This window comes from Bos javanicus, chromosome 2, assembly GCF_032452875.1.
Source record: "Bos javanicus breed banteng chromosome 2, ARS-OSU_banteng_1.0, whole genome shotgun sequence".
Classification (NCBI taxonomy): domain Eukaryota; kingdom Metazoa; phylum Chordata; class Mammalia; order Artiodactyla; family Bovidae; genus Bos; species Bos javanicus.
In genome coordinates this window covers 117,633,411-117,658,873 of record NC_083869.1, presented here as the reverse complement: position 1 = coordinate 117,658,873, position 25,463 = coordinate 117,633,411, and the positions used below count along the sequence as shown (strand labels likewise).

Genomic DNA, 25,463 nt, shown 5'->3' with positions numbered 1-25,463 from the left:
GTCTTTCTCTCTCCCTCTGGGATCTTATGCTTCCACACTTTTTTGGCTTTCTCACCCTGCCATCCCCCTCCCCCATTCCAGCCCTGATTTCTAGTCTGTAAGGACTGGAGGTCTCAGCTCAAAACCAGTCCCTCAAACAAGTAAGGATTCTGTAAGTCCTTGGGGCGGCTCTGTGTGCTCACCTCCTCCTTACCTTCCCCTCCTCTCCCTCCTTCCCTCTGTCATCCTCTCCATCACTGCTCTATGTCCAATTCATAATTTTCTGTTGGACTTTAAAGAAAGCTGAGTGCTGAAGATTTGATGCTTGTGAACTGTGGTGCTGGAGAAGACTCGTGAGAGTCCCTTGGACTGTGGGGAGATCCAACCAGTCCATCTTAAAGGAGATCAGTCCTGGGTGTTCATTGGAAGGACTGATGCTGAAGCTGAAACTCTAATACTTTGGCCACCTGGTGCAAAGAACTGACTCCTTGGAAAAAACCCTGATGCTGGGAAAGATTGAAGGCAGGAGAAGGGGATGACATGGATGAGATGGTTGGATGGCATCACCTACTTGATGGACATGAGTTTGAGCAAGATCCAGGAGTTGGTGATGGACAGGGAAGCCTAGCATTGCTGCAGTCCATGGGGTTGCAAAGAGTCAGACACGACTGAGTGACTGAACTGACACATCATGAATCTACTTCTCCAAGGTTATGTAGCGTCCTGCTCACTGATGTCCGGGGTTCTTTCTTAGCCCTCCTCTCTCTAGCAGCCTTCCTCTCCTGTCTTACAGAGGACTGACTTGGGTGTATTCTCCGGGGACCTCTCCAGCCTCCTCCCCGCCTTCCTTTCCCCATTCTATCTCTAGAGCTCGGTCCTTACCACCCGCTTCAGCTGCCTTCTCCTTCTTGGGACAGCAGCCACTCATTCCAAGCTGTCACCTCTAAGTGGATGGCTTCCAGACGCATCCTTGCAGCCTGGCCAGTCACCCAGTCCTAGCACCTGCACTGGGCTCAGAGGGATGCTCTGCTAACCCTCAGCCCCCTCCTCAGACTCAACTTCAGACCCTCCTCCATCAGCCTCCCACACAGGCTTTCAAGCCTCGCTCTCCGGCCATGGCTCCAGGTTCCATCATCGGTGCCATCACTTCCCTCATGTCTCGGGCTGCAAGCTCAGTTCTGACTCTTGCTCCCCAGCCCCTGCCACTTTGTTTATTTCTGGACAGTCTCCCCATTTATGATGGTTCCCCATCTGCCGTGCACACTGCTTCCTCTTCCAGTGCCCTGATTCAAACCTCGTCATCTGCTGCCTGAATGACTGTGATAAGCCTGTCACCCTCGCCACGCTGCCTTGCTTACCACTGCAGGGCAACCTTCCAGAAGCCCAGGACCGGAGCCCAGCCGAGGGAGAGCAAAGCCTGCTCTTGCTACTCATCCTCTGTGTGACCTTGGGGGAAATTAATCTCACTGGGTCTCAACTTTCGCTCTGTGAATCAAGCTCGGTGACAGAACCCACAGCTCACAGGTCAGTGGATAAGTGATGCACGCGGTGTGCTTAGAAGGGTACCCGGGGCGCTTGGCGAGTGTCATTGGATCTTACTGTTGTTACTGTTGTCGAGCCCATAGTCGGATGCCTTGCATGGAGTGCTTCTGTTCTTTCCTCTGGCCAGAGATTTGGCCTCAGCTCCTTTTGTGGCCTCCCTCTCTGGGGAGCCAACTTGGATCACGGGGGACCCTCAGGACATCCTTTGGTCCTCTGCTAAGACCCAGAAGAGCCAGACTTGAATGGGTCACTCCCTGCCACTGTCTCTGCCTCAGGACTGGCCTGGCTCTCACGGTCTTTCCAAACAAATCTCATGAAAAGGAGAGAAAAGACCTGGGAGGAATAAATGAGCGTGGGATTTGGAGTCTGCGGTCCTGGGTTTAACTCCAGGCTGAGTCACTCACCGATTCTACCTTACTCCTCTGAGCCCAAGTTGTCTTGTCTGCAAAAAGAATAACCATACTGACCTTGTAAGGATTAAAGAGAACATATCTGCACACACATGTGCAAACGTATATATATATACACATGCATACACACCCATATACTTATACACACCTAAGCACATGTCTGCATCCATGTGCATACATCGGGCACAGAATAGGTGATCCATAAAGGACAGTGGTATTAAAAAGCAGAGACATTACTTTGCCAACAAAGGTCCATCTAGTCAAGACAATGGATTTTCCAGTAGTCATGTATGGATGTGAGAGTTGGACTATAAAAAAGCTGAGTGCTGAAGAATCGATGCTTTTGAACTGTGGTGGTGTTGGAGAAGACTCTTAAGAGTCCCTTGGACTGCAAGGAGATCCAACTAGTCCATCCTAAAGGAGATCAGTCCTGAATGTTCATTGAAGGACTGATGTTGGAGATGGGGCTCCAATATTTTGGCCACCTGATGTGAAGAACTAACTCATTTGAAAAGACCCTGATGCTGGGAAAGATTGAAGGCAGGAGGAGAAGGGGATGACAGAGGATGAGATGGTTGGATGGTATCACCTACTCAATGGACATGAGTTTGAATAAACTCCAGGAGTTGGTGATGGACAGGGATGCCTGGTGTGCTGTGGTCCATGGGGTCACAAAGAGTCGGACACGACTGAGCGACTGAACTGAATTAAACTGAAACAAGGGTAAGAGGAAGCGCATGAGAAGGATGGAGTTTGTGTTCTCCTCTTTGTCTCCTTGAGGCTGTACCCATCCCTCCTTGCCCCTTTTTGCTTGTCTATTTGGAGTTGCCTCATTCTGTCCAGACCAGAGCCCCTGTTCCCAAGGAGAAGGGTGGGAAGTCTTAAGATTTCCTCCCAAATATAGCAAATGAGAACAAGAAGGGACCCAGCTGCAGCAGTCCTTCGTCATGACTGTGCTGCATTCAGAAACCTTCAAAGGCACCTTGCTAGTGACCCCGTGCTGCTTGGCACACAGATTTGAGCTGTCACAGCCTGGCCTGGCCCCAGCCTTCCTCCCCCCGCCCGCTCCAGGAGGTCCAGCCTCATAGGGCACCACAGGGGCCTGACTTGGTACCAGGTGCTGGATTTCCTCTCACTGTGTTTTGTTGTTTCCTACGAATGTGTCTTCTCTCCTCTTCTGGAGTGTAAGCTCCCTGCAGGCAGGAACTGTTTCTAAGCATCCTTTAGATTCTTCGCTTTAGATTGTTTACTCTCTCCAAATTCTTTCTGAAAGAGGGAATGAATGCCTCCTCTATGCGTGCATGCTCAGTTGCTCCGTCTTGTCTGACTCTTTGTGAGTCCGTGGACTGTACCCTGCCAGGCTCCTCTGTCCGTAGAATTCTCCAGGCAAGAATACTGGAGTGGATTGCCATTTCCTCCTCCAGGTGGTCTTCCCGACCCAGGGATCTAACCCATGTCTCTTGTGTCTCCTGCATTGGCAACTGTACCACCTTTTGAGTTAATTACACAAGCTTAGAATTCAACGGGTACGTCACTTTAAGTCAGTCACTCACTTAACTTGTCTGCTTATTGTATCAGTTTTTAAATTAATGTTTTCTCCCTTTTGATTTCAATTTCTCAGAACATACTTAATGAAAAGATCTTTCTTGAAATCTCTCCCCCTTTGTAATCACTACATCAGGAGACAGAGGTGTCATTTCTAGTCTGGCCTATATTAATATTTCAATTAATATTTCTTATTTGGGCTCTAGGGAAATGGGATGAAAGGGATTATTTTAAAACAATGCATGGTGCTTATGCAGTCATTAATTACTTTATAATGAGTACCCATGGCATCCCTGGCTCTGTGCTTGGGGCTGGGGGCAAAAGCCACCAACACATGCTCTTCAAGAATAAGGAAGTTTCTCTGGAAACAGTGCAGTGACAGGTACGGTAATTGAGCCTAGGGGCTCTCCCACTCATGAAAAGGAAAAACATGTGTCAACATGCAGCCAGTAAAGGCTTTTTGATGTCATATAATATTTGACTTTCACTTTCTGATCTTTTTTTCTTTGTAATCTGCATCAGATATGTACCTCTTAATGAATAATATTAATATTTGATATTTAAAAATCTGCTACTAGTTTTCCAGATCAGTGGTTCTCAAACTTTAGCACCAACCCTGCTTCAGAGTCACCTGCAGGGCTTCTTAAAACTCATATTGCTGGGTGCCATCCCCTGAGTATTCTGTGGGTCTAGGGTACTGCTGGAGAATTTGCATTTGTGGTAATTAAGTCCCGAGCTGCTGCTGCTGCTGTTGGTCTGGGGACTTGGGGGACCACTGCTCTCCACTGCCTGTTAAAAACTGAGAGAACAAACAGTATTGGCATAATGCTTACCACTGTCAAAACCCTACAGTATTCAGGGACTTCCCTGGTGGTCCAGTGGTCAAGACTGTGCTTCCAGTGCAAGGGGCATGGATTCCATCCCTGGTTGAGGAACTAGGATCCCACATACTGCACAGTGTGGCCAAACTAAAAATCCTGTTATTCATTCGTTCAAAAATGTTGAGCTGCCCACACTGTGCCAGGCTGGGTGCGCTGGATAGAAATGTCTCGTGCCGTTTGGGGTTGATCTCATTCATCACAACTGTCTTGGGAGCCAGGTGTGGTTGTTATTCCTATTTCACCCAGGAGGGGAATGAAGGTCAAAGCCAGCCCACTGATGTGTTCGCTCAGCCGATCACTGCGTCACCACCCTGACCTCTGACTCTCCAAACCGTTGTCCTTTCACTGTGCCTCTTGCCTCTGTGCTTATTAGATGTGGTTACTTCTTTTTTTTCTAACCTTGAGGTTAATGTTTTCAGTTCTGCTGAATGTCTGCTTTCTTTCGTGCTTTTCTATCGCAGATTCCCATTTAAATTATATTTTATTGATTGTCTTTTGCACATGGGCCTCCTAGATCTTCCTTTCTTTGCCTTTGGTTTTATGAGCATGTTTGCATTTGCTCAGATGTGTTTGTTTTTCCCTGCCAGCAGATCTTACTAGTTTTTTTTCTGTTAAATAATTTCTGCCTTCCGACTTTGATATCAGAGGCCTCTGAGATTGAATGTCTTGATGGCACACAGATTCCTGCTATTTATTGCTTGCTAATATTAGACACTTCATCTCTGTAGCGGCAGCTGAGGCCCTGCCTGGCAGCTCTGATCCCCCCAGGGCGAGAGCTGAGGCTGGTGGGCTCTGTCGGTGGCATCAGGCTTTCAGTACAAATCCAGTCGTTTCATCTCACTGCAGAGGCCAGGCTATTAAAAGACCAGGAATGTTAAAAATAGCTCTTGCCACAATTCCCACCTTGGAAGCTTTCAGGAGAGCTCTGCAAAGAAACAATTAGATTCTGCCTCACAGAGTCAAAGCAACCGCAGAAGAGTCTTTATTTCAGTAGAGAAATCATAACAATGGTACCAAAAAACCATTGTTGCAAAGAAGGAGAATGTTTAGAAAAATAACTAGTCAGTTGCCTTTTTTTTTTTTTTAATTGTCTGACTCATTTAGCGAGCTTTGTTTACACTTCATGCAATTTGCCATTGAACTCTGGAAGGTTTTCCTGCATTTGAAGAGTACAGCCAGGACATAGTGATTTGGGGGTACTGCAGGGTATATTTTTTTTATGTTGCTGTCAATCAAACAACACCAGGAGGATGTGGTTATCTTCAAACCATTCTGATGTTCACAGAGAAACATAGCTATTTTTATCTTTATATACACTGATAAATTTTAATTATATTTATATAACTACAACATAGCATGAAATTAAATACTCACAGGCTTTGTTGTTCAGTCGCCAGGTCGTGTCCAACTCTTTCTGACCCCATGGACTGTAGCACACCAGGCTTCCCTGTCCCTCACCATCTCCTGGAGTTTGCCCAAGTTCATGTCCATTGAATCGGTGATGCCATCCAGCCATCTCATCCTCTGTCACCATCTTCTTCTGTCTTCAATCTTCCCCAGCATCAGGGTCTTTTCCAATGAGTCAGGTGTTTACATCAGGTGGCCAAAGCATTGGAGCTTCAGCTTCGGCATCAGTCCTTCCAATGAGTATTCAAGGTTGATTTCCTTTAGGATTGACTGGTTTGATCTCCTTCCTGTCCAAGGGACTCTCAAGAGTCTTCTCTAGCACCACAGTTCAAAAGCATCAATTCTTTGGTGCTCTGCCTTCATGATCCACATTCAATTCTCGTATCCGTACATGACTACTGGAAGGATCATAGCCTTGACTATATGGATGTTTGTCGGCAAAATGATGTCTTTGCTTTTTAACACACTTTCTAAGTTTGTCATAGCTTTCCTGTCCCCAGGCTGCATTAGATGAGATATAATCTGGTAACACACCCATTGAATGAATGAATCAGTTCAGTGCATTTCCTTACAGGTGTCAGGTCATCTTCTCCATCTGGCAGGCTTCACTCACTAGCACGTGTGCTGCCTTTCATCTGACACCATTTCTAATGGTTGGACTGCTTTAAAAGCACTAAGCCTCAGTCTGGAGCTTTCTCAATCATCCTGTATGTCCTTGAAAGTCATCCTTATTATATGTGTATCCTGAAGCACAACTTTAACACTTATATCTTTTTTGTTATACAAAAATATTCTCCAAAGAGGCAATAGAACCCCTGTGATTCCCTAAGAGATCAGCATTTCCAATAGCACCTGTTTTTAAAGCAATTATTTTACTTACAAACTGACAATCACAATTATAAAGTCTTCAATACCTTAAAGTTTTTATAGTCAAATAATTTATTTTAAAATGGTCTCTAACTTGCTCAATGAAATTAAAGTTACTCAGTTGTGCCCGACTCTTTGTGACCCCATGGACTATACAGTCCATGGAATTCTCCAGGCCAGAATACTGGAGTGGGTAGCTTTTCCATTCTCCAGGGGGATTGTCCCAACCCAGGGATCGAACCCCAGGTCTCCCACATTGCAGGTGAATTCTTTACCAGCTGAGCCACAAGGGAAACCCCTTTAACTTGCTAGGAGTTATAAATATTCCTATGGATTCAGATTTGTAAAAATGTTCTAAAGGTGTTGTTTCCCTGTTTTGTAGAGGGTCAGTGTCTACATATGAGCAGACAAGAGGCACTGGAATAAAACCAAGGGTTTTTAGTCTGATAAGCTAAGGTCTCATTGACCTAAATTGGGCTTTCTCAATTCTGACATTAGGGTTGTTTGGGGGCTGGACAATTCTTTGTTGCAGGGAACTGTTGTGTGTATTGTAGGGTGTTTAGCAGCATTTCCTGGCTTCTACCTAATAGATGCTGGAGCATCCCCGGGGTGGGACAATAAGCAGTGCCTCTGGATGCTGTCAAATATTCCCCGGGGGAGAGTCAGCTGGTAGAGAATCACAGACCTAAGGGATTAAACTTGAATAGGGGCTTGGGCAGGAAAAAGGAGTTCTGTTTCAGGTCTGCTGATGCCTTATTTCAGGGAACTGTTGAAAGTGTTGAATGCTAGTTGGAGAAGCGAGACTAACGTCCAAAAGAGAGTCAGCCTAGTCCCACCCACTTCAGTCTGCCTGGGGCAGGGGAGTCCTATGTATTCCCAGATGGGAAATCAGACTATTGCAAAGCACAAGGTGATTTTTGATAGCACATTTCTGAGGTTAAATTTTTGTTTTAATAGCTATGCGTTCATTTTCATGGGTGTTGGGAAAAAGAATAAATACCACATGATGCCTATGGTGTTCTGGGTATGATTGCTTAGGGAGAAGCCAAATCTAACTTGAAAGGTATATAGCTGTTATTAGGGTCAAGTGAAAGTGAAAGTCTCTCAATCGTGTCTGACTCTGCAACCCCATGGACTATACAGTCCATGGAATTCTCCGGGCCAGAATACTGGAGTGGGTAGCCTTTCTCTTCTCCAGGAAATCTTCCCAACCCAGGGATCAAACCCAGATCTCCCACACTGTAAGCGAATTCTTTACCAGCTGAGCCACCAGGGAGGCGTTAGGGCAAAAACTTTAAGCAAATGCGTTCATTTGTGCCAGGAACTGTTTAAGTGCTAAGGATTCAGCTATTAACAAGACAAAGTCCTGATTCTCAGGGAGTTTATGGTCTCAAGAGGGAACCAAAAAGGAATATCACTTCAGGTAATGATAAATCTGTTGTAATGGAGCATGCAGGAACCCTGGCAGGACCACAGGTGGCTTCAAAGATGAAGCCTTCATCCCGTGGCATCTCCTTTTAGATGGGGAGGTAGCCGGTAGATGTGTTTTGTCAAGTACTGCATGCAGGCTAAGTCGCTTCAGTTGTATGCCCTCTTCCAGGGGATTTTCCCAACACAGGGATAGAACCCCTGTTTCTTACATGTCCTGCATTGGCAGCTGGGTTCTTTAGAGTTAAGTACTAAGGTAAAGAATAAGGAGCTTCCCTGGTGGCTCAGACAGTAAAGAATCTGCCTGCAATGCAGTAGACTTGGGTTGAATTCCTGGATCAGGAAGATTCCCTGGAGAAGGAAATGGCAACCCACTACAGTATTTTTACCTGGAGAATTCCATGGACAGAGGAGCCTGGCAGGCTACAGTCCAGGGGGTTGCAAAGAGTTGGAAATGACTGAGCGATTCACACTTTCACTTTCAAGAGACAGAAGGTCTGAGCAGGTGATTTCCGAGTGGAGATCTGACTAGTGGGAGAGAACAACCACAGAAGGGTGCAGGGTCAGAGGGAACAAAGAGATGGTGGGCTGTGGTTTCTGATGTCTTAGATGGGCTCTTACACACATGGAAGGCTATGTGAAATAATTTTTTGTGTTTTTTTTTTCCTTGCAAGAATTAAACATAAACCGTAGTGATTCTCAAGCCCCATCAAGCATCTCCATGTGCATTGCCTTAACCTTGTCTTTCAACTTCAAATGCATAAAAATTCAATTACTCAGCTATACATTTTAATTGGAATCCTAGGTCTGACAGATGCTCTCATGCACCACACTTTCTCCAGGGTGACACATTCTTTGCACGCCCGCATGCTCAGATCAGCCTAAGCCAGACACCCAGTGGCAGTCGCAGGGCTCAGGTCTCTGTCATGACAACTTCCTCTGTTTATTTGCTTCCATCTCATTCTGGGTTAGGAGACTCATCCTACTGAGGGAAGAGCTTTATTATCTCTAGCAGATTCCAGTTCTTCACCCAGATGAGTTAGATTTGATGCTTAGACAACCAAGGTTGTTTATAGGAAAGAGATTTTCGGCTGTCTTACAAGACCTGGGCATCCAGGGCAATTCTTTCCCTATCAGTGATGAACACACAGGGGCCATCCTTTTCCTTACTGTCTCCAACTACAGTTAGCTCTGGGCTGGACCCTCCAAATGGGTCCTGATTTCTCAGCAGATTGCACAACCCTTGGGTTCAAGAGAAATCTCGACCTAATTGTTCTGATTTTGTTTGGAACCCCCACAAAGATTGTTGCCAACTTCCCTTTCTGTTTAGTTGGATTTTGCATTTTTTTAGCTTCTCTAAAACATTTTTTCATCTCCCTAACTGGTTCTAGAGGTGACTTACATGTTATTCTGTTAGGTCCCCTTTGCCTTTATGTATTTCAGTTTTAACCTCTCCTCTCTTATATCCTGATTTTATAGGTGAAATTCCACTGTGTGTTCACCTCTTCCCCTTCCCTCCCTGCCAAAGCTAGTAGCTAATTTTCTTCTCATTGGTTTCTCTGTTACACAGCGGTTTAACATTAGCACCGTCCATCTCTTTCTAGGATAGGGTTGTAACTGATTGTCTTGAATCCTGTCTCCCTCTCATATCCTTGTGTGGTCCTGTGGCCACAGCCCCAGAACAATGCTGAAGTCTGAAAAGGAGCTGGGCCAGTTTGACCCAGGGGGGCTGCAGCACTTTGGTCAATGGGGAGAATTGGAGGATCGAGGTGGGGCGGGGCACAGAGGCCAGGGCATGGTGTGGTTTTGAGCCATGGGGTAAAGTGTTGGGGTTTTATTCCAAGCTTTTGGGAAGCCACCCTGAACATTCTATTGGTAGGACTCCAATACTTTGGCCACCTGATGCGAAGAGCTGACTCACTAGAAACGACCCTGATGCTGGGAAAGATTGAGGGCAGGGGGAGAAGGAGACGACAGAGGATGAGATGGTTTGATGGCATCACCGACTCAATAGACATAAATTTGATACAAACAGGAGTGTGTGTGTGTGTGTGTGTGTGTGTGTGCGTGCTAGAACAGATCCTCCCTGACATATACCAATGGCCACTACTTACTACCGCTTCCATGCACTGTGTTGACTCCATCACTGGCTTGGCAATCTACTAACAAGGTCCTCTGGGTGCCTGTCACTGCTTCGGTAAGATAAAGAAACATTATTCATGGTTGGCATAATTACTTCATTCCCCCAGAAAGAGACTGGCTTTCAGCAGGATGGAAGGAAGAACCCAGGCAAAGCTTTAATGATCTAATCATCTTTTTTCATTTGAAGTCCTACCAATCATTTATTAAGTTTTGACTCCATGGTTATGACATAAATTAAAAAAAACAAAAGACACAGAAAGGGAGATTTGTGAGCCTTAGGTATCCAGCTGAGAGTATCACAAGTAGCTCAAGGTCAGTGGTTTGCTGACAACTGCAGGTAAACCTACTCTCTGTTGTTGTTCAGTCACTAAGTTGTGTCCAACTCTGCAACCGTATGGACTGCAGCACAGTAGGCTCCTCTGTCCTTCACTATGTTCTGGAGTTTGTTCAAATTCATGTTCATTGAGTCAGTGATGCTATCTAACCATCTTGTCCTCTGTCGTCCCCTTCTGTTCCTGCCTTCAATCTTTCCCAGCATCATGGTCTTTTCCAATGAGTTGGCTTCTCACATCAAGTGACCAAAATGCTGGAGCTTCAGCTTCAGAATTAGTCCTTCCAATGAATATTCAGGGTCGATTTCCTTTCAGATTTTTTAAAGCATTTTATTTATTAATTTTTTTAACACCCCAAACATTTTGTTTTGGGGTATAACTTATTAACAGTGTTGTGGTAGTTTCAGGTGGACGGCAAAGGGACTCAGCCATTTCCTTTAGGGTTGGCTGGTTTGAGCTCCTTGCTGTCCAAGAGACTCTCAAGAGTTTTCTCCAGCACCACAATTCTAAAGCATCAATTCTTCAGCTCTCGACCTTCTTTATGGTCCAACTGGTGGCTCAGACAGTAAAGCATCTGCCTGCAATGTGGGAGACCTGAGTTCAATCCCTGGGTTGGGAAGATCCCCTGGAGAAGGAAATGGCAACTCACTCCAGTCCTCTTGCCTAGAAAATTCCATGGATTGAGGAGCCTGGTAGGCTACAGTCCATGGGGTCACAGAGTCGGACACGACTGAGCGACTTTACTTTCTTTTCTTTCTCACATCCATACATGACTACTGGAAAGACCATAGCCTTGACTACTCAGAGCTTTGTCAGCAAAGTGATATCTCTGTGTTTTACTCTGCTGTCTAGGTTTGTCATAGCTCTCCTTCCAAGGAGCAAGTGTCTTTTAATTTTATGGCTGCAGTCACTATCTGCAGTGGTTTTGGAGCCCAAGAAAATAAAGTCTGTCACTGTTTCCATTTTTCCCCATCTATTTGCCATGAGGTGATGGGACCGGATGTCAACCTCTGCTCTCTGAGGATCTAAGAAATGACTTGCTTTTTTTAAAGAGCCCCTTGAGTCAGCTTCAGGGTCTTTATGGTTCCTTGCCCCCCACCTCTTCTCTCCCAGAGCTGGCTGCAGTTGGTCAGTGAGACCAGTGCAGTCAAGGTGGTGCTCCTGGAACTTTGAACTCTCCACTGGCTTGAGGCCAGTAGTAATACCTGGCCCCAAGTAGACAAGTATCAGCTGACCAACTGGCCACCTGCAGCTAAGGATGCTGGTAATCCCATAATCCCATGACCCCAGCCCTGCCTCCCTGCCGCTCTCATCCCCAACCACACAGTCCTCCACTGCTGTTTCTCATCTCCAATTACACTGAACTCAGACATGCCAGTATGTATATGCTCTGTAGTCTAGCTAGTTACACAGGGTCTTTTTCTTTATAGTTCCATGTTTCCCATATTTTAAATATCTTTAGTATAATCCTTTTAAAGCGCTGGAACAGAAAGCAATGATACAGTGACTGATCTTTGACCAGTGCTCCTCACTGGAGGGGACAGTTGGCATTTGAGTGATAAAACTGTTATTCTGGAACCATCTCAGGCAGTGCAGAGCTTCAGCATCTCTACCACAGAATGCCAGTGTGACCCCCAGATCATTACAGACAGTCCCTGAACACATCACAAATGTGGTTTATTCTCTTAGACTGAAATCTTATTAAACCTGCCTGCAATATTGGAGCAATTAACAGTACTGAATATTAACTTTGCTTATAGGTTTAACTTAATATTAGATCAGTTAGATAAGAACAAATTAAAAGCATGGGAAGATATGTGTGTTATCAGACAATGTGGTTCTTAAAAAGAAATTGTTGCTATTAATATAGTTTAGAGTATTTAATTAAAATTTTAAGTGGGACCAGATATTCATTATGGAAGGCGTTAAAAGTGATCTTTGTGAAAATCACTTTTAGTTAGGGATGTATAATGAAGTCTTTATAGGTGAAATAAAATTTTCTTTAAGATACCCATAGGGATGATATGGAAATATGAGGAGACTAGATGAAGTTAAATGGACAGAATGTTAATCTGAATTTAGACCTATTATTTGAAAATGTATTAACATAAATTTGTTAGAGTAAGATATTCTCTTCTGAATTCTAGAATGGCTTTTTGTCCTGGTGTCTAGATTTTTAGTTTACATAATTATCTTATTTTTCCCATACCCATGAATTAGCTAGACTATTACCTAGACTCTTCAGTTATCAATGTGGACCATGTTTAAAGTCTTTATTGAACTTGTTCCAATGTTGCTCCTGTTTTTCTGGTTCTTTTTTTTGGCCAAGAGGCATGTAAGATCTTAGCTTTCCAACCAGGGATCACACCTGAAACTCCTGCATTAGAAGACGAAGTCTTCACCACTGGACCAGCAAGGAAGTCCTCCCTAGACTGTTTTAAAAAACACATAAAGAAGAGTGGAATTGCAAACAAGGGCCTCCACGTTCACAGTCTGTAATTTAGACTAGTTTGGCAGATCATTGAAGCTCAGGCATATCATCTCTCTCCTAACCTCACTGATTTATTTTTGCAAATCTCAAATATGGTGCTAATGACACTCCTTCAAAACTAATAATTCAGAAAGACAAGTTTTTATTGACTTTATGTACATCCTGGAAAGATCAAAATGTTGCAGTATGATTATAATTTAGTAGGAACTGTCTGTGCATAAATATTTCTGATAGGAATCTCTCCAAAGTATTAATAATTATGCCACTCAAATAACATGACTGAGGGTAACCTTTTTCTTTTTCTATTTTAAATCTTGCATTTTCCAAAATTTCTTTCATAATAATTTTCTACTTTAAGCTAAAAAACGTTAATTGCATGTTATTTCTTAAACTTGCCTTTCGGGAGGGCAAATTAACAAATTTCAAAGTTAACAAAATATTTGGACTTTATTTAAGGCTTCTTGGCTGCATGGGTATTCCAGTAGATTCAGGTCCTTATTTTCTCATCACACATATGTGGTTATGTTATTATCTGACAAACTCACCATTGCTTTACAGGAAAAATTTACTGAGTTGGGTTTGTGCTTCAAATTAGAATTAAGATGAATATATAAATGTGATTCATATTATGTGTCTCAACCTCCTTAGCTTTAAAATGAAGGGCTAGGGGGTGAATTGAACACTGAGGGTCTTCTAACAGTAATATATTACAAATTAAAAATTTTTAAATATCTACCTAGCAATTTTCCTAATGGTGTTTTTAAAAATAGGTAGTGAGATGACCATGGGAAAGTGACTGTCATCTCAAGCAAAGAGGGGGTGGGAAGGAGAGAGTGGGATGTATGGAGAAAGTAGCATGGAAACACCCACACTACCGTATGTGAAATAGAAGCCCAGGGGAATTTGCTGTGTGACTCCAGGCGCTCACACCAGGGCTCTGTAACAACTTAGAGGGCTGGGATGGGGAGGGAGGTGGGAGGGAGGTTCGAGAGGGAGGGGACATATGTATACCTATGGCTGATTCATGTTGATGTATGGCAGAAACCAATACAACATTGTAAACCAATTATCCTGCAATTAAAAATTTAAAAATAGAAGTTTTAAAAAGTCATAAAAAAAGACATTATAGAGCCTGTTTTCCTTAGGTCACAAGAAAGGGACAGGGGTATTCAGTCTCAGCTTCTAAAGGTTCTAATATTTCAAAATAAAATGCAGAGCTAACGGTGAAAAAAAAATCTCTCTGACTTTTGAACTATGATTCTGAGAGGTGGCGGCATAGAGAATGGACATTTGGATACGAGGGGGACGGGAAGGGTGGGATGAATTGGGAGATTAGGATTGACGTACATACACCACTATGTGTAAAATAGTGAAATAGAGGAAACCTGCTGTATAGCACAGGGAGCTCAGCTCAGGGATGACATAGATGGGTGGGATGGGAGAGGTGGGAGGGAGGTCCAAGAGGGAGGGATATATGTATATTTTATATATATATATATATATATATATATATATATAGCTGATTCACATTGTTGTACAGCAGAAACTAATACAACAATGGAAAGCAAATATTCTTAAATAAAAAATAAACTACTCTGTTTCTTGCTACAAAACCAAAGTGCCTGGGAGACTAGTGTAAGGTTGCTGCCTTAGTTGGATAGGTACCAGTTAACTCCCTCAACTTGCGGGATGGTTCGTGGTTTTGGGGACAAAGTATTTTATACGTGTCTATCTTGTTTTCTTCAGGTTATACTGGAGAGCTCTGCCAGTCCAAGATTGACTACTGTATCCTAGATCCATGTAGAAATGGAGCAACATGCACTTCTAATCTCAGTGGATTCACCTGCCAGTGTCTAGAAGGTCAGTATCGGTATCATTACAGGAATAACTTTCATTTTCCATTTTAAACCCTAGATTAATTTGACGACCTTTGTACTTCAATTTTCTGAAAAACTCTACTCAAGAGAACTTCCTACTTTGTCCCATTTATAAAACAAGATATAAGATGGGTCCTTTTTTTTAAAGCTCTGTGCTAAAATAGCTTGGAAATTATGTCTGAATATTAGACATAATCTCAAAATTTCTGCAGTTTTCATTTACACATTGAAAATGAACAACTTACAATAAAATGGAATTTCTGTATAATGATAAATTTCACTTGATAAGATTTCTTTTAAATTATGTGTTAGGTTTTTGATACCAATTTACATTAAAATTTTTTCACCATATATTTCACCTGTTTTTGCCTTTAAATCCACTTTATGACATCTTGGACACATATAGTCTCCTGGAAGGTCACATATTTAAGGCAATTTTTATTAAAAAATAAACAGTCATACTGTTTCAATTTCACCTGAAGAAGCAGACAGATAGTCCTAGTTATGGAGCTGGTGTTAAGGAACAATTTTGCACTTGGAGGAAGTTTTGTTTCCATTTCTGCTTGTATGGAAGGAATTACTTTAAACCTTTAATATGATAAGAATAACATGATATTAAAGGTGTTTTTCCCCTTAAAACCAGCATGTAAGCTCCTTATGCACAGAAGGGGCACTGACAATTACATAGAGTCAATTGACACCCTTTGCAGAGATTACATGTTGAATCCTTGTAAATAAGGAAACATCTCTGTACTCATTAACCTGAATTACCTCCTGGCTTAGAGGCTGGACTGGGACAGTGGTACGGATGGATGTTGATAAAAGCCCACTGACTCCCAGGTAACCCCAGGGTTCAGGGTTGCCAGGAGCTGCATCATGATCGACGCTGTCTTGTACGCTTTATGCTTTCATATTCTGAAGCCCAAACAGCAACTCAGGAAGTGGATTCTTTGTCCTGGCTTCTGCTCCCCTGGGCAGGGACAGGAGCGGGTGGCTGGGGTCCTCCTGGTTATCTCCCAGCTGTGCGTGTTTATGCTAGACATGGTTACCATGACAATGGAGTTATATGTGCTGGATGGTCTCCATTCTTCACTCGAGTGCCTTAAGCAAATGGGAAAACTGGAGAGGAGGATGACTGAGTCAGCACCACTGGTCACTCATGTACAGAGCGCTGGGCAGTTTCTCAAAGCTTTGCCACACCCCAGGTTAGTGGGTTGCCACCTAACCCTGGTTGTAGGCTGGGCTTAGAGTCAAGGGAAGTTTTCAGGGTCAAAGGCTGATTGACTGCTGGCCAGTCACTAGTTTTCCTCCCCCACCTGATCGATCCTTCTTTTTCTTTCTTAAGTGACTGTGGGCCATGAGAGCCCTGCTTCCCTCACAGGGCCATCCTGGGATTGAATGGGATTTTGCAGAAAGATATTTGAAAACTCCACAGTGCTTTGTTATCATAGTTTTGCTGCCAGAAGGTTCAGATCAGACCCTGGAGGCTCTGAGAGGTGGTGATTTGCACAAGGTCACACTGATAGTATAGAGAAGGAAATGGCAACCCACTCCAGTACTCTTGCCTGGAAAATCCCATGGAGGAGCCTGGTAGGCTACGTCCATGGGGTCACAGAGTCAGACACGACTGAGCGACTTCACTTCACTTCACACTGATAGTAGAGCCAGACCCTTGAGCTGCAGCCTGGGAATTCTGTGTTCACTTGTGCTCCGTTTCTCTAGTTGATAAAGATTTGTTGAGCAAGTCCTACATACCAGGCGCTGGACTGGGTGCTGGGCTGTAGGGTCAGCAAAGCTGAGATGGCCCCTCCCGCGACGTGGACACAAATAAGTCCCTAATTACAAGCCAGAATGTGTGCCTTTAAGACACACGACGAGGATCTGCTTAGCCTTGGGGACCCAGAAGAGATGCCCGCATGTGGAGACTGAGTGAGGAGGAGGAGCGCAAAGTTGAGGGCATCCCCAGGAGCAAAAGAAAAAGGGAAGAAAGTGGGTGACGAGGGCTGAGTCCTCAGGGCTTTAGGACTTTGTGGGCATGAGTAGGGCATGTCTTGTTCAACCCAGAGGGGAGAGAGCAGAGGCTTAGCTCTGAAGCCTCTCTGCCTCTTGCTAACCAGTCCTGTGCCTGAGCAAGTGAGAGTTCATACTGCTCTGTGTCTCAGAGAAAATTGTAAAATTGATACAGCGATAACCCTCACTTCTTAGGGTCCATGAGGATGAAATGAGAAGATGCTTAGACAAGGTGCTTATTACCGCAGGGTGCCTGGCTAAGTGCTCAAGAAGTGTTAGGCATCGTATCATGACTGTTTTCCTAATAGTGATTACTATTAGACCGTTGAAAAATGTAAACAGGAATTGGTAATTTTCGTTTTGTACCAGTATGGAGTGTGGGTTGGAGAGAGACACGTGTGGAAATAGAAGAGTTGTGGAAGTTTGGGAAATCCATGTTGCCTGTTGAGAAGGGAAGGTGGAATCTTAAAAGGAGAGATGCTGGTGATTTGGGAGAACTTTGGAGGGAAAACAGAAGGGTCTGGGGATGGATGGGTATGGAGGTGGAGGGGGAGTGGTGGGGAAGTTTGTGGCTTCTGTTCCTGTTGGTCGTGCCATTCATGGAGAAAAAAAAAAAAAACATGGGAGGGAACGGTTCTATTTTGGACGTGTTGAGTGTGAGAGATGGCAGCTAGGCAGGTACTGTGAGTCTGGGAGTAAGAGGGATCATCTGACCATGTCTCTACTCAGAGACCTTGGTCTATAGACTGTAATTTCAACCTGGGTGTTGATAGGCTTGTCTAGGGACCTTTTCCTTTATCCATTAGCCCATCAATTTCTCCACTCTGTCTTGATAAAGTCTAGAGAAGAAGTGAATTGAAATGATTCAGATGAATTTCCCAGCAAGGTTTTGTACGAAGACTTTCATCCACCGGTTTACCTTCACTAAAGACTGACCAGGGAAAGGGGCTTCAGTTATAAATCAGAAGGATTCATTGCCATGTTTTGAAGCTTCTCAGCAACTGGCACTTTAAAAGCAGCCCCTCCCATGGACCTGTTCCATGGTGGTTGTTGTAGGAATTATTTATAGAGCACTTTGCGCTTAAAAAACAGCCTGTGTCTGCAAGAGTTTTCTATCAGTCACGCTGTGAGAACAAGTTTGAAAGAGTTTCAAGTCTACACAATGTTCTGAAGTTTGGAGCCAGCACTTGACCTTTGACTGCCAGCTTTTTCTCTCCCCAATGATTAACATTTTGGCATGTTAGCTTTGTATACATGCATTTATGTATCTAGTTTGTTGTTTTTGTAAAGTAATTTGAAAGTAAATTATAGGCATCATCACACTTTATCCCCAAATAAATGAGTTTGTGTTTTCTGAGAATAAGAACATTTTCCTTGATAGTTACGATACTGTGCCAAAGAAGATTTAGTAATTATTTTCTAGTATTATTTGCTATCTGCCCTGTTTTCACATGCTTCTTTGGATATATGTGTCGGTTCCGTCTGCCTTGCTTTCCTGTGATATTCTTTGTGGGTGGGAAGTGTGTTTTATTCATCGTTCTTTCACCAACTCCCAGTATCCTATCACAGAGCTTTTCGTTCCGTATTTTATGCTAGTAGGAAGCTAATAAATATTTGTTAGATAAATTGATTATAAAAGTCAGCAAGGTACTTCTATGTCCTAACTATTAAATTGGGAAATTGGGATTGAGATATATATATACTGTTAGGTATAAAGTGGATAACTGATAAGAACATCCTGTATAGCACAGGGAAAGAAAGAAGGTACAATCTGTTTGTAGGACATATATTAAATTAATCTTAAAAATGCATTCCAGTGTACATTAGATAGAAATACTGTTTGATTTCACTTATGCAAAGTACCTAGAATTGTCAAATTCAGAGAGTCAGAATATATTTTGGTAGATGCAGGGGCAGGCAGGGAATTTCAGAGTTTCAGTTTAGGAAGGTAAACCATTTGGGAGATGGATGAGGATGAAAGTTGTACAGTAAGGTGAATGTACCTAGTGCCACTGAGCTGTACAGTTCGTTGTTCAGTCCCTGAGTTGTGTCCAGCTCTTTGCAACCCCCTAGACTGCGTATGCCAGACTTCCTTGTCCTTCACTATGTCCTGGAGTTTGCTCAAACGCGTGTCCATTGATGGCTGATGACATCCAGCCATCTCATTCTCTGTCACCCCTTTCTCCTCCTTCCCTCAATCTTTCCCGGCATCAGAGTCCTTTCCAATGAGTTGGTTCTTCTCATCAGGTGACCAAAGTACTAGAGCTTCAGCTTCAGCATCAGTCCTTCCAATGAATATTCAGGGTTGATTTCCTTTAGGATTGACTGGTTTAATCTCCTTGCAGTCCAAGGCACTCTCACGAGTCTTCTCCAGCACCACAGTTCAAAAGCATCAATTCTTCAGCCCTTAGCCTTCTTTATGGTACAGCTCTCATATCCATATATGACTACTGGGAAAACCATATCTTCAACTCTATAGACCTTTGTTAGCAAAGTAATGTCTCTGATGCTGTCTAGGTTTGTCATAGCTTCTCTTCCTAGTGAAAGGTTGTTGTTGAATCACGCGAAGACACTGGGATTCTTGGCCCCCGGAGGAGAAGAATTCAATCCAGGGCCAGAGACGAGGCTTGATCGCTCAGAGCTTTTGTGTAATAAAGTTTTATTAAAGTATAAAGGAGAGAGAGAAAGCTTCTGACATAGGCATCAGAAGGGGGCAGAAAGAGTACCCGCTTGCTAGTGTTAACAATGAAGTTATATACTCTCCAATGAATCCAAAGCATGTCTGGAGATTGTAAAGACCTCATCAGACCTACTCCCATAATTTACATTTTAAGATAACAGAAGGTTTAATCCAAAGACTATCCTTAGGCAGGATACATTATTGTTATATAATCCTAAGGAATGTGGAGAAAGAAAAAAAGTTTGTCCTTTCTTCCTCCTTGAGAATTCCAGACCCCTCTCTCCTTGGGGACCCCTAGACTCCCTATCAACCTGCCTAGGAAATGACTCACTAGGAATAAGCGTCTTTTAATTTCATGCCTGAAGTCACCATCCACAGTGATTTTGGAGCCCCAAGAAAATGAAGTATGTCCCTGTTTCCATTTTTCCTCCATTTGTCATGAAGTAATGGGATCATACCCCATGATCTTAGTTTTTTGACTGTTGAGTTTTAAGCCAGCTTTTTCACTCTCCTCTTTCACCTTCATTAAGAGGCTCTTTAGTTCCTCTTTGCTTTCTGCCATTAGAGTGGTATCATCGGTTTATCTGAAGTTGTTAATTCTGCCGGCAGTCTGGATTCCAGCTTGTGATTTATTCAGCCGGGCATTTCACACGATGTATTTTGCATATAGGTCATGCATGTAGGGTGACAGTATACAGCTGTGACATACTCTTTTTCCAATTTTGAACCAGTCCATTGTTCTGTGTTTGGTTCTAACTGTACAGTTAAATATGGTTAAAATAGCATGCTTTATATTACGTGACTTTTACCACAATAAAAAAAAAGCATTAAAAAAGTCAACATTTAGCTATCACTCACTACATTTAATAACTTAGTTGAGCCTCACAATAGTCCTATGAAGGAAATACTATCGATATTTTCATTGAACAGATGAGAAGCTGAAACACAGGAGGATGAATAACTTGCCTGAGGTCACACAGCTGGAAATTTAAACCCAGGCAACTTGGTACTAGCATTCTTAACCCTTGGCCTATGCCATCTCTGAATATATTCTTTAAAGTGAATTTTATTTTGTTTATTTAAAAATGTGGTCTTTATTTTAAAATATGGTCTTTAAAATAAATAAAATATGGTTTATTTAATTTTTTTATTTTTTTTTAAATTTTATTTTATTTTTAAACTTTACAATATTGTATTAGTTTTGCCAAATATCGAAATGAATCCACCACAGGTATACACGTGTTCCCCATCCTGAACCCTCCTCCCTCCTCCCTCCCCATACCCTCCCTCTGGGTCGTCCCAGTGCACCAGCCCCAAGCATCCAGTATCGTGCATCGAACCTGGACTGGCGACTCGTTTCATACATGATATTATACATGTTTCAATGCCATTCTCCCAAATCTCCCCAGCCTCTCCCTCTCCCACAGAGTCCAAAAGACTGATCTATACATCAGTGTCTCTTTTGCTGTCTCGTACACAGGATTATTATTACCATCTTTCTAAATTCCATATATATGCGTTAGTGTACTATATTGGTGTTTTTATTTCTGGCTTACTTCACTCTGTATAATAGGTTTCAGTTTCATCCATCTCATTAGAACTGATTCAAATGTATTCTTTTTAATGGCTGAGTAATACTCCATTGTGTATATGTATCACAGCTTTCTTATCCATTCATCTGCTGATGGGCATCTAGGTTGCTTCCATGTCCTGGCTATTATAAACAGTGCTGTGATGAACATTGGGGTACACGTGTCTCTTTCCCTTCTGGTTTCCTCAGTGTGTACGCCCAGCAGTGGGATTGCTGGGTCGTATGGCAGTTCTATTTCCAGTTTTTTAAGGAATCTCCACACTGTTCTCCATAGTGGCTGTACTAGTTTGCATTCCCACCAGCAGTGTAAGAGGGTTCCCTTTTCTCCACACCCTCTCCAGCATTTATTGCTTGTAGACTTATGGATCACAGCCATTCTGATTGGCGTGAAAGGGTACCTCATAGTGGTTTTGATTTGCATTTCTCTGATAATGAGTGATGTAGAGCATCTTTTCATGTGTTTGTTAGCCATCTGTATGTCTTCTTTGGAGAAATGTCTATTTAGTTCTTTGGCCCATTTTTTGATTGGGTCATTTATTTTTCTGGAGTTGAGCTGTAGGATTTGCTTGTATATTTTTGAGATTAGTTGTTTGTCAGTTGCTTCATTTGCTATTATTTTCTCCCATTCTGAAGGCTGTCTTTTCACTTTGCTAATAGTTTCCTTTGTTGTGCAGAAGCTTTTAAGCTTAATTAGGTCCCATTTGTTTATTTTTGCTTTTATTTCCAATATTCAGGCTCTATTACAAAGCCACAGTTATCAAGACAGTATGGTACTGGCACAAAGACAGAAATATTGATCAGTGGAACAAAATAGAAAGCCCAGAGATAAATCCATGCACATATGGACACCTTATCTTTGACAAAGGAGGCAAGAATATACAATGGATTAAAGACAATCTCTTTAACAAGTGGTGCTGGGAAAACTGGTCAACCACTTGTAAAAGAATGAAACTAGAACACTTTATAACACCATACACAAAAATAAACTCAAAATGGGTTAAAGATCTCAACGTAAGACCAGAAACTATAAAACTCCTAGAGGAGAACATAGGCAAAACACTCTCCGACATACATCACAGCAGGATCCTCTATGACCCACCTCCCAGAATATTGGAAAATATGGTTTATTTTAAAATATGGTCTTTATTTGACCAAGTCACGAGTCAAATAAATTCAAAGTTTGTTGGGTTTTCAAACTTCTAAAATTCTCTGCTAAAAATTCTTAAGCATGGAAAAAACTAGAATTTCCCCCCCTCCTTTTTTTGGTTAAGTACAGTGAAATCCTTTTATGACAATCCTGCCCCATCCAGAAAGCTGTTAAACCTGGCTTTCCCTCTGGATAGTGCTTTCAACACTTTCCCATCACATCCTTGCTCTTCTCTGTCGTTTTCATCTCCATCCTATTTCCTTCAAGGATCCTTTTCCATTTGATCTGGACTGAGTCCTTAGAGGTTGAATTACTTCCTGGGTACACATCACTTTGACTTTTGTCTTCTTTTTAACCTCTCTCCAAAAGTTCAAGGTTGTGGAGGCCTGAGAGGCAGCTTGTGCTGTAATTATCACATGAGCTCACCTTCCAGAAGGTATCTGCTCTTCTCCTATTCTTATATTTTTATGCTTCCATCAGTGAGCCCTGCCTTTTCTTTGAATTTAAACTTAATTTTCATTAGGTCCCTATTTGAAAAGTGCAGTTTCAAATTCTGGTTCAAGTAGGGGTGATAAGAAACAAAAGTAAACTTGTCATGAGTGCTTTCTTATGTTTCACTTCAGTTCAGTTCAGTTCAGTCGTTCATTTGTGTCCAACTCTTTGTGACCCCACGGACTGCAGCACACCAGGCCTCCCTGTCCATCACCAACTCCTGAAGCTTGCTCAAACTCATGTCCATTGAGTCAGTGATGCCATCCAACCATCTCATCCTCTGTTGTCCCCTTCTTCTCCTGCCTTCAGTCTTTCCCAGCATCAGGGTCTTTTCCAATGAGTCTGTTCTTCCCATCAGGTGGCCAAAGGATTGGAGCTTCAGCTTTAGCATCAGTCCTTCCAGTGAATATTCAGGACTGATTTCCTTTAGAATTGACTGGTTTGACTTATTGAGCAATAACAAACATAAGTAATTGGGAGCTGATTTTATTGCCTCTGAATATACTCTTCACATTGGTTTTGTCTTTATGTTTGGTTTACAACTTTGAGGCCCTTAACTTTTGAAATAAATGCATCTTAAATCTGAGGAGGTTTAATTATAGATACTTATCATCACTGCTTATTGGTGTTTAAATATGTGAGCATATTTAAATACACAAATAAGTACAATCTGTATATTACTGCCTAGCCATCGTCTTTGCTTCCGCATCGCCTTTTAAATTGTTTTCCCTCGGGAACTTGAAGTAGAATAAAGAATAAAAAGAAGTGAGTGTGATGAGAACATTCAGTAGTGAAGCACATTTGTCAGCCTTGCCTGTGTGCATCTTGCTGGCACGCCTCCTAGAACCTGAGGACCTTCCTGGCGTCCACCTTTTAGAGAAGACAGATGCTAATCAGAGATGACGTGAGAATATGGGGCTTCATGACTACTTTGAGGAAATATTTCATCCAGTGTATTTAAAAGACGTTGCCGTAAAGGTATTTCCTGGTGTGATGTCCTTGGCTAGGCTTAAGACAAGTAGAACTTGTATGAACTGCTCTTGCACTACAATTATGAAGGCAAGTACTTCCACCAAGAAGAGGACTTACGTGTCAGTCCTCTCACTTTTAGGATGCAAGGTAACATCCACTATCAGATATGCAGATCTTTTTTTTTTTTTTTTAGACCTGCAGATCTTAAAACATTAAAAAAATTTTATCTAAGTATAACTGATTTATAATGTTGTATTATTTTCTGCTGTACAGCAAAGTGAATCAGTTATACATGTATATGAAAGTGAAAGTTGCTCAGTCACGTCCAACTCTTTGTGACCCCATGGACTAGAGCCCACCAGGCTTCTTTGTCCATGGAATTCTCCAGGCAAGAATACTGGAGTGGGTTGCCATGCCCTTCTCCAAGGATCTTCTCAACCCAGGGATTGAACCCAGGTCTCCTGCTTTGTAGGCAGATTCTTTACCATTTGAACTACTTGGGAATTCCAGTACATGTATATACTATGTGCTAATTTGCTTCAGTGGTGTCCAACTCTTTGCAGCCCCATGGATTGTAGCCCACCAGGCTCCTCTGTCCATGGGATTTCACAGGAAAGAATACTGGAGTGGGTTGCCATGCCCTCCTCCAGGGGATCTTCCCTACCCAGGGGGTCAAACCCATGTCTCTTACATCTCCTGCATTGCAGTGGGATTCTTTACTGCTGAGCCACCAGGGAAGCCCATATATGTATATATACACACATTATTTTTATATTCCTTTCCATTATGATTTATCATAGGATATTGAATATAATTTCCTGTGCTGTGCAGTAGGATCTCATTGTTGATCCATCTTATATATAGTAACTTGTATCTGCTAATCCCAAACTCCCAATCCACCCCTTCCCTACCCTCCCTTCCCCTTGGCAACCACCCGTCTGTTCTCTATGTCTCTGAGTCTGTTTTTGTTTCATAGATAAGTTCATTTGTATCATATTTTATTTAAAACATTATTTGTTTATTTATTTGGCTGCACCACATCTTAGTTGTAGTGTGCAGCATTTAGTTTCCTGAGTAGGCATTGGACCCAGGACCCCTGCATTGGGAGCATGGAGATTCTGCATATAAGTGATCAGATCAGATCATATCAGATGAGTCGCTCAGTCGTGTCCGACTCTTTGCGACCCCATGAATCGCAGCACGCCAGGCCTCCCTGTCCATCACCAACTCCTGGAGTTCACTCAGACTCACGTCCATCGAGTCACTGATACCATCCAGCCATCTCATCCTCTGTCATCCCCTTCTCCTCTTTCCCTGAATCCCTCTCAGCATCAGAGTCTTTTCCAATGAGTCAACTCTTCGCATGAGGTGGACTGGAGTTTCAGCTTTAGCATCATTCCTTCCAAGGAACACCCAGGGCTGATCTCCTTCAGAATGGACTGGTTGGATCTCCTTGCAGTCCAAGGGACTCTCAAGAGTCTTCTCCAACACCACAGTTCAAAAGCATCAATTCTTCGGCACTCAGCCTTCTTCACAGTCCAACTCTCACATCCATACATGACCACAGGAAAAACCATAGCCTTGACTAGACGAACCTTTGTTGGCAAAGTAATGTCTCTGCTTTTTAATATGCTGTCTAGGTTGGGCATAACTTTCCTTCCAAGCAGTAA

At 42.8% G+C, this 25,463-nt stretch overlaps 1 protein-coding gene across 1 annotated transcript in view; it reads left to right on the top strand.

The window, feature by feature from the left end:
* The window catches only part of DNER (delta/notch like EGF repeat containing), a 390,362-nt gene that overhangs the window by 243,324 nt on the left and 121,575 nt on the right, over positions 1 to 25,463 (top strand). Inside the window, exon 7 of the mRNA XM_061387371.1 lies at positions 14,771 to 14,884. Coding sequence (XP_061243355.1) covers positions 14,771 to 14,884 — 114 coding nt within the window. The remainder of the gene's footprint in view (positions 1 to 14,770; positions 14,885 to 25,463) is intronic.